The sequence below is a fragment of the Sarcophilus harrisii genome, chromosome 1 (genome assembly GCF_902635505.1).
Source record: "Sarcophilus harrisii chromosome 1, mSarHar1.11, whole genome shotgun sequence".
NCBI lineage: Eukaryota > Metazoa > Chordata > Mammalia > Dasyuromorphia > Dasyuridae > Sarcophilus > Sarcophilus harrisii.
In genome coordinates this window covers 551,746,716-551,766,097 of record NC_045426.1, presented here as the reverse complement: position 1 = coordinate 551,766,097, position 19,382 = coordinate 551,746,716, and the positions used below count along the sequence as shown (strand labels likewise).

Sequence of the window (19,382 nt, the reverse complement as noted above, 5' to 3'; positions counted from 1 at the left end):
ATATTAGGAACACGTAAATGTAATAATTAGATTTCCAGTAAAAATAATAAATTGTGTTCCAGAGTAGTTTGTTGTTTTTATTTTTTTTAAGTGACAGGATTTTGGAGTTGGAACAGATTTCTTCAAGACCATCCAGTTCAAACCATACATGAACGTGAATCCCCCTTCTACCAAACTCTGACTGACATCTCTGACTGACAAAGTATCATCTGTTCTTCTCTTGACCAATTTTAGAGATAAAGAACTCACTATTTTTCTAGGCAGACCATTCCTTTTTTTTTTTTTTTTTTAATTTAATAGCCTTTTATTTACAGGTTATATGCATGGGTAACTTTACAGCGTTAACAATTAGGCAGACCATTCCTTATTCATACTGCTATAAATGGGAAGTTTTTTTTTTTTTTACTTCTATTAAGTTAAAATATGCTATATTTGCTTTAAAAGTACCATTTTAATGTTTGCTTAATTTTATCTGTACAAGTGTAGAAAATTTATGATTAAAGCTAAGTTACCTCAGACACAGAGGCTCCATCTTGAATCATAGACAAAGCTTATGAGCTGAAGCTGGGTGGCCAAGGGACACTATTACCAGGGCTAACTTTTTTTGAGGTAAGAGAAGACCCACTGAGGGCTAAATCTGGAAAATAAAAGTCATCGGATGACTGGATTTCACAGCTTTTTGTTCACTAAGTAATGGCGCTATAGAGGAAAGCCACTTAATGTGGGATCCAGAGCAAAGCCTCCTAACCATTTTGGGTTTCAATTTTTTTACTAGTGAAATGAAGGGAAGGGGGGGGTCTTTCCAGTTCTAAATCTTATTATCTCATGAAACTTATTGTGAAACCCAGACCAACCTGTTATGGGATGCCAGAAAAAGAGACCTTTTGCTAATAAACAAATAGAACTCTGTTAGCAAAATAATGACTGAATCAATGAAAACAAACTTAAAATGAACAATGGCTTTTTGATTTGTCTCAGGTTTTTTTTTAACCTTCATGAAACAGCAATTACATAATCTGTAGTTTGAAATTTACATAGTAGGCCACTTCTTACCTGAAGTAGCACCAAGAGGTGCTAAGTGTATCCTTTGGCCAGCTGAGCCAACTTCTTTTTTGTGAAATGAAGGGATATATCCTGGCTGATTGTAAGTAGTATAACTTCCATAATTTCCTATTGACATGGTATGAAGTTTTACAGTCAGATTATAGACAAGCCAAAAACATAATAGGATGATTTTGAATAGAGAGTATGCTCCCTATTCGACAAGACAACAAACAAGACATAGAGATGTTCATAATTAGCAAGCATTATTATTATCAAAAGTGTAAAATTTACACTTGTACCTTCTCCAGTTAACTTACTTTTATAACATAGTTATGTATACTAAGTAGAATTGTATTATATGCATTGGCAAAATATAATAATTTTATAATAAAATATAATAATTTTAATATGTTTAACTGAATTAGAGTTCTTTAGACACCCATAATTTTAATATGGAAACATAGGGTAGAATATGTGGAAAGATTTGTCAGTCACAGAATTACTGCTATTGTATCTAACAGTATTTATTCTTCAAGAATATTCCTAGTTAAAGCAAACATTTTCTCTATGAGCCTCCCTCTGTGTGACATTTCCCTCTCTCTCTCTTCCCAATCCTATTTTTGGGAAGCAGACCCATCTCTTTCCAGGTTATAATGGCCCTGAATGGCTTATGGGAAAGGGTAGAAAGAGATTATGGAAGGGAAAGATCCTGGGAGGAGAAAGGAGACACTAAAAAAAAAAAACAGGGAAACTTCCTTCTCCTTGTACAGGTATTTTGCAAGAGGGATTAATTTCATTGTTCCCAAACTCTTCTTCAGAAATTGTTCTACTTAGAAGAGAAATGAAGGAGAAATTATTTAGTTTTTTATTAAATGATACAGAAGGTCTCTAGCCATATCTTCTAATTCTTAAAAGCTCAAGAGATAAAACTTAGCAATTTAAAGTTAATGAAAAAATCCTGGTAGTTTTTACTAATGCTCAAAGTGTAAAATCTGAAGCAAAAAGCTAGTTTTGAGTATAAAGTAAGCAGAGGGAAAAATGAATAAATACAGTGAATAAAATACATCTACTTCTAATAACCAAATATTACCTTTTGCTTCCTCTATTTTTTCAGGTAACATTTCTTTGCATGATAGCTTTTCAATTGGTTTAATTATGCTTTCTTCTATAGAGAAGGCAGATGAAAGGAAAGAATGAACAGAATGAAAAATGTCTTCGAAAAAAACAAAGAAACAACTGATTCTCTCTACTGCATAGCAGTCCATATCACCAACTAGCTGCTGAACATCTCCCCAAAAATATCCAGTAGATATCTAAAAGTCAACTTTCCAAAATGGGAAACCTTCATTACCTTCATCTTTTAAATTTGGCCCTCCATTACTTCCTTCCAATAATATAGGTTTGCAATCTCAAAGCTATCTTTATTCACTCTCCCTCATTTCTGTATCCAATCAATTGCCAAATCTTGTAAATTCTACATTCATGACATCTCTTGTATCTGGTCCTTCTTTTCAATTCACATGACCATCAACCAATCAATCCAAGTCCTATTTAATTCTCAGCTGGATAATTGCAATAGAATAAACAATCAGCATATTCTTAACTATAATCTCCTCTTTAAATCATTCTTCATATAATTCCCCAAAATAATCTTCCTAATGAACAAATATGATCATGTTACTGCTGCTTGAGAATCTTCAATGGCTTCCTATTGCCTGTAGGATGAAATACAAACTCCTAGGTAGGCTTATTTAAGTCCTTCCAAATCTGGCTCCTGTGTACCTTTCCACATTTATTTTCATATTACTACATTTCACACACTATACATTTAGTGAAACTGATATACTCAATTTTTCTATAAACCTTCCATATCTCCCATATCTGTGCCTTTGGTTGTCTTTCATGTCCTCAGTCTCTGAAATGAACTCACCTTAACTCTGTTCCTAAAATTCTTAGTTTCCTTTATTCTCAACTTACATGCCCTCTCCAAAGGCAGAGGTTTTTTTACTTTTTGTCTTTCATCATACCCCTTTGGCAGTCTGATAAAGCCTATGGAACTTTCTCTGAGTAATGTTTTTAGATGCATAAAACACAGAATTACAAAAGAAAGCTATTATATTCAAGTATAGCTATCAAAATATTTTCTTAAGACTTTTAAATTCATAGACACCAGGATGGGAATCCCCATTCTATCCAGCTATTGTTAGTGCTTTCTCTGGCCTGAAGTTATATACAGCAATCAATGTATATGTTGTGTCTCCCAATGAAACATAAGTTTCTCAATGGAATGACTTTGTTCTTTTTGTCTTTGTATCTCCAGCACCTAGCACGGGATCTTATTTATAGACATTTAGTAAAGAATTATTGAATGAATGAATGAGTTTTGAAAAAGATAAGGAAAAGTCAACCTTTGAAAATGAGTGATTAACATTGGGGATAAATTTGATGTCATTGCACAAGTAAGTCCTAAAAAGATTAAGGGGATGCTTGATTTCATTCCAAAATATCCTACATACAGTCCACATGTTAAAATCTTGTCAAACGAAAAAATCCTAAGGAAAAAACGGAGGAAAGATTTCTTTTGAGTGCTATCTTCTGCTTTACCTGCATTAGACCTGTTGAAAGCAAGTCCTGCACCAATGGGCCCCAGTGGTTTGGAAAATATAGAATTATTCCAAGTATATGGATTTCCTTCTTTTCCATGGGTCAACAAAGACACATTCTTAGGATTGACACCTTAAAAAGGCAAAACAGTAATTTCAAAGGTTAGAAGGCAAAAATAAATGTTGAAGAACATCATTGAAGAATGATAAAACATGCAATCTCAAACCAAGAATAGAAAGAATTTTAGGTTAAAATGTTTTCAAATATTGAAAACAGTATCCTCCTTTTAAAAAAATAATAAATGTTATCATGTTAAAATATTCTAGAAACATTCACAGAACACATTATAAAAATAAAATATTTTAAGATGCTATTAGTGGTGGCTCTTAAGTAAAGATGTTAAATTTTCATAAATTTCCTTGAAAAAAATTATATTGCTGAAATTACTTTTTTTCAATGATAACAATTTGAAATTACTTATGAGTTTAGTTCATTAAAAGTACAAGCAATATTCTCTTAGCTGCAGTAGTAAAAAAGAAGAGGTTTTTGTACCTTTTTTCTAGATATTTGGGAAAAAAACGACCTAGCTGATTATTTTTTATGAATTTTTCCCTTGTAAAAACAATTTTTAACATTTAAAAAATTTTAGTTCTAAATTCTCTCCCTCCCTTTCTCTTTTCTCCTTCACTGAGATGGTAAGCAATTTGATATAATTTACATATAGTTTGCTGATTCTTTTGAAAGCAGTTATAGTACTAGTAGATTGAGCATCAGAATCTGAGTTGGAAATTAAAAAATTTTAGAGGTCCTCTAGTTCAATGCACAGTTGAATAAGAATAATTGGAAAGTTTTTTCTAATAAGTAGAACCAAGAGAACATTGTACACAGTGACAACAAAGATTATGTGATGATGATCAATTGTGATGGATGTCGCTCTTTTCAACAATGAGGTGATTCAAGCCAATTTCAATAGACTTCTGATGGAGCGAGCCACCTGCATCCAAAAAGAGGAATGTGGGGACTGAATGTGGATCACAATATAGTATTTTCACCTTTTTTGTTGTTTGCTTGCTTTTTTTCTTTCTCATTTTTTTCCTTTTTGATCTGATTTTTTATGTGCAGCATGATAAATGTGGAAATAAATATAGAACTGTATATGTTTAACATTAAAAAATAAGAAAGTGGTCTTCTAGTCTTTGAAGATCTCCAGGAAGCAGGAACTTGAGAGTATCCAAGGCAGTCCATTCCATTTTTAGATGGCTCTAGTAGGAAGTATGTACTTCCTTATATCATACTAGTTCTGCCATCTAAAACCAAGCAGAACAAGTCTATTCCCTCTTCAACTTGACAGCCTTTCAAATAATTGAAATAATAATCATATCCTACACAAGTCTTTTATCTTCCAGGGTAAACATCTGGTATTCCTTTGATTTTTACATGGAATTATCTCAAGGCCTTTTTCTATGCTTTAAGACTCTTCCATGTACCAATGTACCTTCCCAAATGAGGCATCCAAAGTTCAACACAATACTCTAATGTGGTCTGCCTGGGTCCTAGTACTACTGAATTTAGGGACATCATCCTTCTCTTAATGCAGACCAGGATCACATTAGTTTTTTTCATTGCCATAATATACTGAGCTAAAAGCCCCAGCTTTTTTTTTTTTAGATAAAATTATGTAGCTGCATTTTCTTCATCTTGTACTTGTGAAATCAATGTAAAAATTTACATTTATTTCTATTAAATTTCATCTTAGTACATCTGACCCAGTTTTCTAGGCTGTAAGAATTTATTTTGATTCTCTTTTATCTAATGTTAAGTATTTCTTCTAGCACTGCCGATTTGATAAGCATATTATCTATACTTTAATCATTGATTAAAAACCATTAATTTTATTAAGAAAAATGTTAAAACTGTATAAAGTCAAGTACAAAATCCTGGGGCACATCAGAGTAGACATCATTCCAAACTGACATGGAACCATTAATGACTACTCTTTGGTTTTGATCATTCAGCTAATTCCAAACTACCTAATTGTATTATCCAGTCTACTTGTTTGTATCTTTTCCTCAAGAATAGCATGAAAAGTTTGCCAAATCATTGCTAAAATGACTTAGGTAAACTACATTAACATTATTTCTCTGATATACTAGATTAGTAAAATTGTAATGAAAACATTTTTTGATCTGACAAAACCCTTTTTGGAAAAACCACATGGGCTGTTTGTGATCACTTCTTTTTTGCTAGATGCTAACTCACCATCTTTTAATAACATGTTCTAGAATTTTGTCATGACTTAGGGTTCATGACCAAATATCATTCTCCTTTCCTTTTTGAAAATCTTTCCTTTTTCCTAATCACACACATCATCACTTCTGTCTTTATGTTTATCCAAATTCATTCCCACTCAAGTTTTTAGATTTTCCTGCATAAACACAACATTTTAATAATACAATATACAAGGAAAGTCAGTGAATAGAGTTAGCTTTAAATTCAAGACCTAGATATGAACAGACAATTTTCAGATGAGGAAATTGAAACCATTTCTAGTCATATGAAAAATGCTCTAAATCATTATTGATCAGAGAAATGTAAATTAAGACAACTTTGAGATACCACTACATACCTTTCAGATTGGCTAAAATGAAAGGAAAACATAATGACAAAAGTTGGAGGGGATGTGGGAAAACTGGGAAAGTGATACATTGTTAGTGGAATGGATCCAACCATTCTGGAGAGACATTTGGAATTATGCCCAAAGGGCTATCAAATTGTGCATACCCTTTGATCCAGTGGTGTCTAGACAAGGCCTATATCCCAAGGGATAGGGAGCCACATGTGCAAAAATGTTGGTAGCAGCCCTTTTTATAGTGGCAATTAACTGGAAACTGACTGGATACCCATCAGTTGGAAAATGTCTGAATAAGTTATGGTATATGAAGGTTATGGAATACTATTGTGTCTATAAGAAATAATCAAGAGGATGATTTTATTTATTTATTTATTTGCTGAGGCAATTGGGGTTAAGTGTCTGAGACCAGATTTGAACTCAGGTCTTCCTGACTTCAGGGCTGGTGCTCTATCTACTGTACCACCTAGCTGCCCCAAGGAAGATGATTTTAGAGAGGCCTGGAGAGACTTACATGAACTGATACTAAATGAAATGAACAGAACTAAGAGATCATAGTACACGGCAACAACAAGATTATACAATGATTCTGATGGAAGTGACTCTTTTCAACAATGAGATGATTCAGGCCAATTCCAATAGACCTGTGATGGAGAGAGCCATCTACATTCAGAGAGAGGACTGTGGGAATTGAGGGTGAATCACAACATAACATTTTCATTTTTTTGTTGTTGAGGTTTGCTTGAATTTTATTTTCTGATTTTTTTTTTTTACTCTTTGATCTGATTTTTCTTGTGCAGTAAGATAATTGTATAAATATGCATTACTATATTGGATTTAACATTTTTTTTTTACCATGTTTAACATATATTGAACTATATACCATCTAGGGGAGGAGGTGGGGGAAGAAGGGAAAAATGGGAATACAAGGTTTTTCAAGTGTCAATGTTGAAAATTTACCCTTGAATGTATTTTGAAAATAAAAAAACCCTTCAATTAAAAATAATAAAAATAAATTCAAGACCTGGGTTTCAGCTCAGCCACTGACTGCCACATGCTATATGACCATGGACAAGGCACTTAACCTCCTAGGGTCTTGAGGCAATTCTCTTAAGAATGTAAATTGCAGAAAAGTTGCCAATTTGCACCAATAGGAAGAAATTCCTTACTGAGATTCTTCTGTTGATGAAATCATAATTCTAGTCCCAAAAATTATGCAATGCTAATTTGCCTCCCAATCTACTCACTTCTTTAAAGATTTACTTTAGAGACAGTTTTTTTTTTTTTTTTTGGATCTCAGCCATCAAATCTCAGTGATATTGTGATATCATGATATCAAGTTTGCTTTCTTAAATTAGAATCTCTAGGTCATTTTGCTTGCTAACTTTTGTTCATTTATCTAAAAAGATGGAGCAATGAGGTTCATTCCTAGCTCATTTTTTGGATTTTGTCTCCTGTGAGCTTCTGGTATCTCTGCTACTATTTTTCATTTCACACTGTTAACTATGGTCTAAAAGGGTCAGGGAAAAAAAGTATTTCTTTTTCAGTTTCAAGCTTTTTATTTAAAAAAAAAATGACGGACTTGCAAGATTCCTGGCAAATGTGCTTCAGTGCTTTAAAGAAACTACGTTTTTGGTTTTGTTTTTACCAATTTGAGAATTTCCTTAGACAATACTAATCACAACCATCATAACTTCTTTTCCTCATGTAAATCCTCCAAAGAGGATCTACCCAATATCCTAGAGGCCTTTCTGAAGGCCCTTTAAGATTTCATAGGTACCAGTACAGGTACCTTCTCTTGATGTATCAATAACCCACCTCCTTTTCTGGCCGGATATTTTCTTGGCAATATTTATACATCTGTTTTTATGCTCAAGATAATTTCCTGCTGTAGCTTACTTATGAACACCAAATGTTTGTTTGTTAACCTTTAGGTCTTGAGAAATTTGATTCTTTTATAGACTTTGGTATCTCCAGATAGGTGAACTAATTAAACGAGCTGCCCATCTAATTACATGCCATAATCTGGATAAGAACTATTCCTCAGCCATTTATTTTGCCTGCTGACCCCTTTTCAAACAAGGTGAATGTAACTGAAGAAGTTCTATAATATTCTATAAAATATTTTAAATTATGTTTATTATAAGCACAAAAAGTAAATCTGTCCAAAAAACCCCATAGCATTTAAAAATAGGAAAAGCAAAATTAATGATAAATAAGCCAAAAAAAATACTTTTACTCAGTTTCTCAAATCTCTCCAAATCTGTTCCACTAATTCTGGCTTTCTTTTATATATAGTCAATTTATATGCAGTTCTGGTTTATCTTGCTTTTTTACCTTCAAATAAGTCCTTATATGTTTATCACTTATTGTTATGGAAACTTAATATTCTATTATACCAATAAGTAAGTTATAATTTATTTAAAGCTCCATAATTTTCTAAGTCTTACTACAATCAGCATAATGTAATTGGCAAAACTCTCTTACTCTTATTTGAATCCTTCACAGGATATCTTTCATGAAAGCAGTGATCACTTTTTTGGTGAGCAATGTGTTGCCATTATAAGCCTTATTTCATATTAATAATTAGAGGACTAGATAACAAAGTCGTTTCTTTGGTTACAATGATCAAGGAAGTATCTATGATCTTAACATATGCATGGGAAACTTTCAGAGAGACTTTAAAATTGTATTTTATTTTAACAATTTAAATTTTTCACAACCAATAAATAACTAACACAATGGGATCTTGTAATCTCTAAATCCATCTATAACCTGTGACTCCAATAGGGTTTAATGTAAAAAAAATCTTTGTATGTATGTGTGTGTGTATGTGTGTATGTATGTGTGTGTATGTGTGTACGTATGTGTGTGTATGTGTGTGTGTGTGCGCGCGTTTAAAACAATAACAAATACAAATATATCTATAAAAGTTTTCTACCACTAAACCCCCCTACCCCCCTTACTAAATTTTATCGCTTCCGTCAAACCCCAAAACCGGATGATAGTCCTCTAGTATGGTAACTAAATACCTCGGAGAAATAGGCTTTAAAAACATATAAGTAACAACTAGGCCTAACTAAATCCAACCCGCCGCTACTCACTGTCAAACTTCTACTTATATAGATTCTTCAACAAATACCTTCCAATATTCTATCAATCAAACACACAACCGTTTTCTATTCCAAATTTAAAATTTATAAAAAAAAACGAAAAAAAATTAAAATAAATTTAATACTGACATAGTATACAAACTTAAAATTTTCAAAATTTTTGATAAATTTTAAAATTCATAATTCACTGTTTGTGTAGCTTAACGCAAAGCAAAGCACTGAAAATGCTTAGATGGACTTTAATTAGTTCCACAAGCACAGAGGCTTGGTCCTGGCCTTACTTTAATTTTTATTAGACCTACACATGCAAGTTTCCGCAACCCAGTGAGTATGCCCTTTTAACTTTATTAAAGTATAAAGGAGCTGGTATCAGGCACACTAAAACAGCAGCCCATGACACCTTGTTTAACCACACCCCAACGGGTTACAGCAGTGACTAACATTGAGCTATAAACGAAAGTTTGACTAAATCATAATAAACAAGGGTTGGTAAATCTCGTGCCAGCCACCGCGGTCATACGATTAACCCAAATTAACAGAAACGCGGCGTAAAGGGTGTTTAAGCACACAACCAGACAAATAAAGTTAAAACTCAATTATGCTGTAATACGCCCTAGTTGATATTAAAATACACAACTTACATGACTTTACTAATGCTGAAGACACTAAAGCTAAGGTACAAACTGGGATTAGAGACCCCACTATGCTTAGCCGTAAACCTAGGTAATTAAATAACAAAATTACTCGCCAGAGAACTACTAGCAACTGCTTAAAACTCAAAGGACTTGCAAAAAAATCTTTGCAAGTGCAAAAGATACTCTGTTCAGTTTTCATCTGTTGTAAAAGGATAATGTCAGTATATATGAAAAGTACTGTCATATTTTTTAGAGAGGGGTAAGTAGACATGAACTGGTAGTTACTAATGTAATCTGCATCATATACCTTCTGTGATTTTTCTAGTTATTCTAGATCTTTCCCTCTTACAGACATATCAACATTTTATCTCAGCGGTTTCAAAATTAGGTCACCTCCAGGTAACCTTTATTTTGTATAATTCTTCTATTCTTTGTTTCCACTTCTTTAGGATTATGCTGTTAGAACCCAAATATGATCATTCTACTCTTTTTTTCTTTCTTTTTTTTTTAATGATCATTCTACTCTTATCAGAGATAAAAACCATGAACACAATGATCTATTTTGTGTCTGTTTTGTCATGTTCCTTTTAGGTTCATGACCTGTCTTAGAGCTTGGTTTCATGCCAAGTTTTTTGCAGATGTTTTCTGCTCCATTATCCTTTGTTTTGCAAATAATGTTGAACCACCTTCCTCTGTAATATTTTGTAATTAAATTTATCATATGAGCTGGTATAGTTTTTGACTGCCATGTCTCTTCTCATCAAAAAAAAGTGAGTGGATATTGAGTACCTGCTTCAACCAGAATGACCAAGTGTCAGGTATGCTGCAAAGAAGGTTCTTAGACAGGAAAAGATTCTACTACATTGTCTTATTTTCAAAATAGAGAGAATAAACCTCCACACATCCATGGTACTTATAGACCTAAGTAGAGCTCTTTTCCAATAACCTAAAATGCCACTTTCTCTAGGTCAAAAGCACTATACTTAGGATTATCCTAGTTTATGTGTGCATTTTTTCATAACTATCTGGATAATGGGATAGTATTACAAGTATGAGGATTTATCACCATTAAAATTTCACAGAAATTAATGAAGACATCTTTTATAGAGATTCTTATTTCCACTTCTTTTTTATATGCCTAATTTGTTCACCCTTTCTGTTTCTTACTCTGTATTTATTTAGACTTTGAAATACTGTATGCATATGATAAAGAAATTTACAGATATAAAACCAACAGAATCATATAGTCCAACTTTTATAGATGAGATAAATCAAGATTCAGAAAATCTGATTTGTCTATGGTCACAAAGCAGGAAATTAGAAGGAAGCCTCATAATTCATCTAATCTATACTCTTATCTAAAGCATGAATGTCCTCTCTAATTGTATTGCTGAAAAATGGTAATCTAGCCTGTGTTGAACATTCTCAGTGTCAGTGACCTCATTACTTTCTGATGCATCCTTTTTTCATACTAATATCTATATTCTTATAACTTCTGTATTCTTATAAGAATCTGCCTCTATAAGATTATATATTTAGGTAAGAACTAGACCTTAGAAGGTCATCTAGTTCAAATGCCTCAGATTATAGATGAAGAATTTGAAGCAAGAGAAATGAAGTCAGTTGCCAAGGTAATGCAGATAGTAAATAGCTCTAGCTCCTTGATATCCAGCCTAGCAACTTTTAATTGAATAACAGGTCTTCTGGGATCAAGCAGAATAAGACTAATTTCTCTTCTACAAGACAACCTTTCAATTATTTGAAGGCGAAGTTCATGTTCTCTCTAAGGCCTCTTTAGAATAACAATCACTATTTCTTTTACTCAATTCTAGGAAGGATTCACAATTTTAGTGGTCACCTGCTTTTGGACAGGGCAACTTGTTTACATGTCTTCCTAAAATGTGGTACCCAGAAGTAACAATAATAGTCTAAAACAAAGGCTCCTAATTACTAACCCAGTGCTCTTTCCAATATTTACCATTATTTCCAAAAGTCTTCTTTTATGTGATCAGCCCTAAAAGTATAAGAATCTCTTATTTTTCCCTTAGATATTTTCTATTATTCTCCTGCATTAAAAAAAAGTCAGTGAGGAAGAAGGCAGCAATATTAATCACATTAAGATATGGTCCATGTGACTTTTTTTTTCTTTTTTGTTGAAATTTTTTTTGTTGAAATTTGTTGATTGGGAAAGAAAAAGATTAAGAATTAAAAAGTGGGTAGGAAATATTTTAATATGATAAAATAATGAAAGGAAGTGGAATTAAGAAAAGGAATAAGATTTGGAGAAAACAAAATAGGGAGGAAAGAGAATAAGGCTAGATGCTCTCATTTCAGAATTGATCCTATTATAATGAGATTTAAAATTTATCTAATAATATGTAATGAGAATTTAGCATATCTTTATTTTTTTTAAATAAAAGTACTATTTTGAGCCTCTAAAACATGTTGAAGACAAGGAAGAAGAAACATAGAATGATATTTTGGGAAATAAACTACAATTTGAAAAATGATCAAAATTAAGGTAAATGATCTGACTGAAAACACAGTCAGGAGAAAAGACACCTGGTTCAGGAGAGGAGAAAAGAAGCCATACAACAGTTTGCTTTGTTTCATAGAGAACTCACTTTATTTAATATCTATATCTATGGTTTGTAAGACTTTTGACTCTTTCCAGCAGAAAAATCATTTCTTTTCAAAATGTTGACTGATTTTTGCCATCTATGTACTCCAGGACCTCGAGGACTCAGGTAGCCAGCCAGCTATGGAGGAAGGGAAGCTTCAGAACTGCAAGGACATCAGTAAAACCCGTTGTCCTCAATGGACCTTTGGAGAAAATCAGGGGTTCTTGGAAATGGGAAGCTACTTCCAAAGGTTGAAAATAAATACAAATAAATTTGAGTGCACTGTCCTAGAGAAGTTAATCCAGTTAATTTGGGGACAAGTTAATCACAAAAATTGATTGCAAATATAAATCTATAGATGTAATATGCAAACCTCACCTTTGTGACAATTTTGTCAGGATTTCTTCTATTACCCTTAGTAATTCTCTCTCTCTCTTTTTTTTCCCCAAAGAAAATGAAGTTTTAGTCTCATTAGGTTAATTAGGATGCAGGAGGTAATTCTTCCTCACTTGAACCCCAAAGCCTTCTACTACTTTTAGAGGATAGTGTAAATCCCTACCAAAAATTTCAATAACATAAAGATAGAAGAAAAACTCCTTGTATCACACTTTAAAGATATATATATATATATATATATATATATATATAATACATATATACACATATATATTTGTAGATTCAAAACAATTAAAAAGTATGTTTTTGAAACAGATAAATTTTTTCTTTGTAAAAATTAAATTTTGAAGAAGAAACCAATACTTTACATAATAATATCTCTTTTGATAGTACTTATCATTAATATTTGTACACTATTTTCCCTTTGGATACAAATGAACAAATTACTAGAATAATTACTTAATGTTACATAGAAGCTTGACTAATTTGAACTACTTGAGTGGAAAGACCAACCCTAAATACACTGAAATATAAAGTACAAAATATTTTCAAAATATATAACTATAAGGCAATTGTATTATTTTCAAGTAAACACAGTAACTTAGTAGGCTAACTGTTGTTAGCTAGCAAAAAGGGCCAGAGCTATAATGCAACTATCTTGATTCTCAATTTATGCCTTTAGCTGCATAAACTTGTTTTATTTTCCATCATCCTTGGAATGTTCTTGCATACACATCAACTAACTGCTGAAGAGGCCCAGAAGAACTGATAGCTTTATCTGTAAAGTTAAGTCCATTCCAGAACTAAATTTATATGAGTCTATGATTCTAAAAGTGTTGAGTGGCAGGGCAAATATTGCTTACAACTCAAAACTTGTCATTTAGAGAAATCAGGAGTTTTGTATGTGTGTGTATGCACATGTGTGTGCATGCATATATAAATCCAAATTAGAATTTTTAAATAAAATGGGAGCAAACATTCTAGTATGAATATATATACACATAGGTGATTCTCTTTTTTTGAATGTAGCTTTCATAAAAATTATACAATTCATCTAATGTGGTTTTTACTTACCTGGAAGATATCTTGATTGTCTCAAGTAGTACTGTTTGGCAGCTGAAGTGGATGACAAGTTAGGATCATTTTTTAAGAAAGCAGCAGGCAAACTCTTATTTTCCCCTCCTGTCTGACTGGAGCCTGAGGGGATGAGTTCTGGTACACTGAAAATAAATATGTAAAAGAGTATCAGAATATACAAAACAAAAATGCTCTTTTCTTACTCTTCATAAATCCTTTTAAGAATTCTTTTGCTTTGTTTTTAACACTGAACTTTTATTTCCATCTTTACAGCTACTTCCTTATGGATTTAAGCTGGTCTAGCCCTTGACAGCCCTTAAAAGACAACAGCTATCATATTTTCCCTCCCACCCCCATCCCAATTCCCTCCCTCCACTGAATATCTTATCCAGGTTAACCATCCCATTCCTTTCAATGATACTCACATGGTCTGACCTCAAGGCCATTTACTACCCTGTACACCCTCCTTTCCCTGAACACTTTTTTTCATCTTATCAATGCCCTTCACAAAATAAGTATGGTGTGTCAAACTAAACAGAAAACTGCAGAAACAGTCTGGGAAGAACAATGGAACTATCTCCTCCCCTCATTGCTTAATGAAGCCCAAGGGTCAATCAGTTTTTTGATTTGTCAGGTCACACTCTTGACCTAAGTTATTAAGTTTATACCCCACTAACATCCACAGATCATTTTTAGACAAATCATTGTTTATCCAAACTTCTCTAAAGTGTTTGTGAAGTTGATTTTTATAGCCCAGTGTTATGATTTTGACATTTCTTCTTATTCAGTTTCATTTTATTAGTTTCAGTCCACTGTTGTATCTTATCTTCAAGGTCTATCCCAATCCTGTTTCTGTCACACAGTGTTGTTAGTTTTTCTCCCCAGCCTTATGTCATCTGCAATTGTTAGTTTTTCTCCCCAGCTTTATGTCATCTGCAATTTCAATAATCATGTCCTCTATTCCTTTATCCAATAATCTTCATGAATTCTACTGGAGTACTCTTCCAAGTTATCTTCAAACTTTTAATGACTAATCTTTGAGAATGGACATTTAGTCAGTTCTAAATTCACCTAGTTATACTACCTTTTGGACTATTTCTCTTCATGTTTTGCATAAGAATAACACATGAGGAATTACCAAATGGTCTAAAAAGTGGCAAGATATAGCTACAATATTCACCTGACTTACCAGATAAATAACTGTCAAAAAAGGAAATAAGTTTATATGACCTATATATGATAAATCTATGTTGGCCTTTTGTGATCATCAGGATGAGATATTTGTGAATGTCCTAAATGATTAACAGTTATTATTATAGAAAGCAGCTAGGTGATGCAATTGACAAGAGTGCTTGATCTTGAAGTCAGGGAGATTTGAATTTAAATCTAGCCTCAGACATTTATTAGCTGCATGACTCTAGGCAAACCACTTACTTCTGTCTACCTCAGTTTCCTCAACTCAGGCTTACTACAAAAATCAAATGAGGCAATATTTGTGAAAGTGCTTAGAATACTTCATATAAAGGTATATAATGCTTATTTTCTCTTCCCTCCCCATCTTTTTCTAGATATTCACAAATCATTCCTTTACTTAAGCATTCTAGTGCTTTATTAGAAACTGAAGTCAAGTTCACTTGTCTTCTAAAATCTGCAGACTTATATTCTTCTCTTTTTTGAAAATCAAGAACATTTTTACCTTTTCTAACCTCTTTTCCACACTATTTCTAAAACCCACTGCCAGTGGAACAACAATCACATTTTTGTAAGTACCATAGGATATAATTTACCTCAGCTAAGAGGTTTCAATTCATCAGGAGGAGCCAGATGCTCTTCTCACTATCTGGGTTTAGTGACCATTAATTGTTCCAATTAATCTTAACTGCCACCTTCCTTCCTTCATGAAACCTTCCCTGATCTCTCCCTATTCCTTAGCTGAGTGCAATTTTGCTCTCTTTCGTCTGAACTCTCTTAACATTATAATTATGGCAACAATAAATTATTTTAAAGCAATTTGATTTTATGTATTTATCACTCTTTGATTATAAAATCTTTGAGAATATGAACTATGTCTTTTTCACTGCAGCACTTAGTACAGAGCTTTGCATTCATTAGTTTCTCAATATATTTTTGTTGAGTGAATCATTAGCTCAATATTATAAACTTATTGATTATCTGGGGGCCTCTAATACTATCTAGGTATCTTTTATGAACAAGTTATAAGGGATACTATAACAATGGAAAAATGCGTGTTCAATTGAGTTAGAATTAGAAAACCTGGGGTTGATCCTATTTCTATTATTTACTAATTATATAACTGAGTAAATTATTTGTCTGATTTATTTACTGTCTGCAAAAAGGAGATGATAAAACTCATACCACCTTCTCACAGGGTTTTTGTAAGGATATAAAATGGATAACTTTAAAATATTTGGTAATAACTATGTGCTACTCAACATGTGTTTATCTGAATACTGGCCATATATTTAGAAATTTTCAAAACACAGTGGAGAATACCCTAAACCAGCATGAAGCATGGTTCTTGTTTTCAAGGAATTTGCAATCCCAGACTTACAAGGTATACACATATGTTAAACCTTTGATTCTTGTTTTTGATTTGGGAGTGGGGTGAGAGGGAGAAGGGAACAGGGAGCAGGAATAGTAGATTGTGATATAAATTAGAGAAGTTTATCCATTCTCACTTTACCATAGTATAGAGCATGGCCTACCACCTTCAAAATCTAAGTATCAAATCCTGGTTTGAGAAGGACTGTCCTATTTCTCCCTTCTTTACCTTCTTCCTCATTCTTCACCCCCTCCAAGGGAAATTTAATAAAATTCAGTTAAAATGAGAATTGTGTAGGTTTTAAAAAAATTCCTACAATTTGTTGAAAATATAATTCAAACACAAAACCAACTTCTCAGTAGTTTCCTGAACTTTCTTTTAGGGAGGAAAAAGATAAATTTAACTTGTATATAGGTAAATGAGAGATGAACACATTATCTATTTAAAAACTGCCTTAATCTCAATCCTGGTTAGCACAACTTTCCCTTTGCTGAATTTTCTCATCTCAAACCAAAAAATTAAAAAAAAAAAAAAGGAAAAAAGTAAACATCACAGTCAGCATTCTCTGTGAATTAAGATTTATATACACTAAATGTATATATTTTTAAAAAGCCAAAACCACAGCAAACCAGGATTCAAACTGGGCAACCTTAGGTTTTCAAGGCAGCAGCCCATATACTACATGATGGCAAATAGCTGTTGGACAAGCTTCCCTAACTTGTATCATCCCTTTTCTCATTGCCTTCTCTTGAGTACCTAGAAGAAAAAAAATTAAAAAATAAATTTACTAAAGTAAATACCCTTCCATAAGTCTCAATAATATTTAACTCCTCTTTTACTTCACACAGTGTCTTCCATCTAACTTGCTAATTAAGAAAAAGAAATAGCAAAGATCAAAATTAAAAAAAAATTTCAGCAAAAGTTGAAAAATTTTCCAAAAGATTTCTAATCTGGTTCTCTGCTAACATCACACTAGGGTGGGGTTCATCTGCTCGTTTGCTAATAGTTATGCCCACTGTAAAGAAATTAGGAAATAGACCGTAACATATATTGTATATTTTGTGAGTCACAGAGCTTAATTTAGAATATCTTTTAAAAGTTTATTTAAAAAAAAAGTCAGTTGTAAATCCTATACTACATTTAGCTTAAATTCATTATATAATATCTTTAACAAAAAAAATAACAAAACAAAAACTACTTTATAAACACTTAGTATCAATGATTAATACTTTTTTAAAAAATGGTACATGTTAGAAGTAAATATTCCTGCTCAGTAAGAAATACAATGAAATGATTTAGAACAAAATCAAATGAAAATAACGGCTGTTTTTAATTAGCTTAAAACTTACTGAAGAACCAATTGGATATGGGAGATAAAAAGAGAAAGAAAACATTCTCCAAGAATCTTTTCTTAAAATAAAGTTGCCATTAGCTAAAACAACCTTCAGTTGTTGCAATGGAAGCCTTACCTAAATGTCAAATCCTTTTTCTTCTTTTCTTTTGGAACAGAGATGCTGGGCTTCTTGGAATGTGAGACTCCAAAATCAGAGTCGTCAATATCTTCCCAACTATCTTCAGTCTTGAACACAGTCTGACCCCAACGCCTTCTACCACTTTTATGACCCACTGCAACATTGTGCTTCTATAGTAAAAAAAAAAAGTCATGTTAATCATAATCTTCTCGTATTTATATAGTCCTTTAGATTTACAAAACACTTGTCTAATAATGATCTTAATGAATTAAGTAGTTAAAATGAAACTTTTATAGGTGAAGAAAGTAAGTTCAAGTTGAGTGCTGGAAGGGGGAATATGAGGCTAATTCTCTTGACTCTAGGTATCATATTCCTCTCAATACACTGCACCTGCCTTTTATAATTAACAAGTATTTCTTGAACACCTATTATTGTAAGATAATGTGCTGGATATGGAGGATTTTTACCTTCAATTAACTCACAATCAAGTTAACATAAGAATAGGCAAAAAAAAGAGACTAGACTATCTAGACAATAAGTGTTAAGCGGAATTAAGAAAAAAGAAAGATCTAAGTTAGAGTAACATGGAAGAGATCAATTTTGTACTACTTTAAAGAATGAATAGTACACAAAGAAATGGAAAACGACAGTTAGGAGTTACAGTTAGGAGTAGCCCTGTGAAAAAATATAAATTGGAAGAACCATTCTCCAATAGATCAGTGGTCAAAAAATATAAATACTTTACAAAAGCAAAAATTTAAATGATCATCAACTACCATAACCATACTCCATATTTCATTCATTACATATAGGAACATTCTTTCTGCCACTGACTACAAACTGATATATGCTGCTTAAGAATGCAGTTACTTGGTCAAAAGATATGTACATTTTAATATTTTTTTTCTTATATTGTCCCAAACTGTTTTTCAGAATGATTGGACTAACTTGCAGTTTCACCAGTAGTGTAGTCAGCTTGTTCCACCACTGCTCCTCTAACAATATTTTAAAAATCATTTTGCTAATTTATTGGGTCCTAAATAAAACTTCAGAATTGCTTTATTTTTATTATTTAATTTTATTATTAGTGATTTAGACCATTTTCCACAGTTGTTAATAATGTGCAATTCCTCTTTAGAAAACTCCTTGTTCACATCCTTTCTCCATTTATTTACTTATTATATATTAATATAGTATATAATAATATTATTATTGTATATTAATATGT

General features: G+C 32.3%; 1 protein-coding gene across 9 annotated transcripts in view; it reads right to left on the bottom strand.

The window, feature by feature from the left end:
- The window catches only part of MAK (male germ cell associated kinase), a 79,129-nt gene that overhangs the window by 9,862 nt on the left and 49,885 nt on the right, over nt 1-19,382 (bottom strand). For 5 of the 9 annotated variants that reach the window (XR_004231022.1, XM_031946861.1, XM_031946865.1 and 2 more), the window contains exons 10-13: nt 18,152-18,324; nt 14,117-14,262; nt 3,649-3,780; nt 1,054-1,170 (exon numbers count right to left, since the gene is read on the bottom strand). Coding sequence is in view for 8 of the 9 variants with exons in the window: in XM_031946861.1 (XP_031802721.1) it covers nt 1,054-1,170; nt 3,649-3,780; nt 14,117-14,262; nt 18,152-18,324 (568 nt within the window). In the remaining variant the exon portion in view is untranslated. Of the gene's footprint in view, nt 1-512; nt 638-1,053; nt 1,171-3,648; nt 3,781-12,618; nt 12,888-14,116; nt 14,263-18,151; nt 18,325-19,382 lie in introns of those variants that run through there. The other 4 variants (XM_031946864.1, XM_031946863.1, XM_031946866.1 and 1 more) reach the window with 3 other exon arrangements.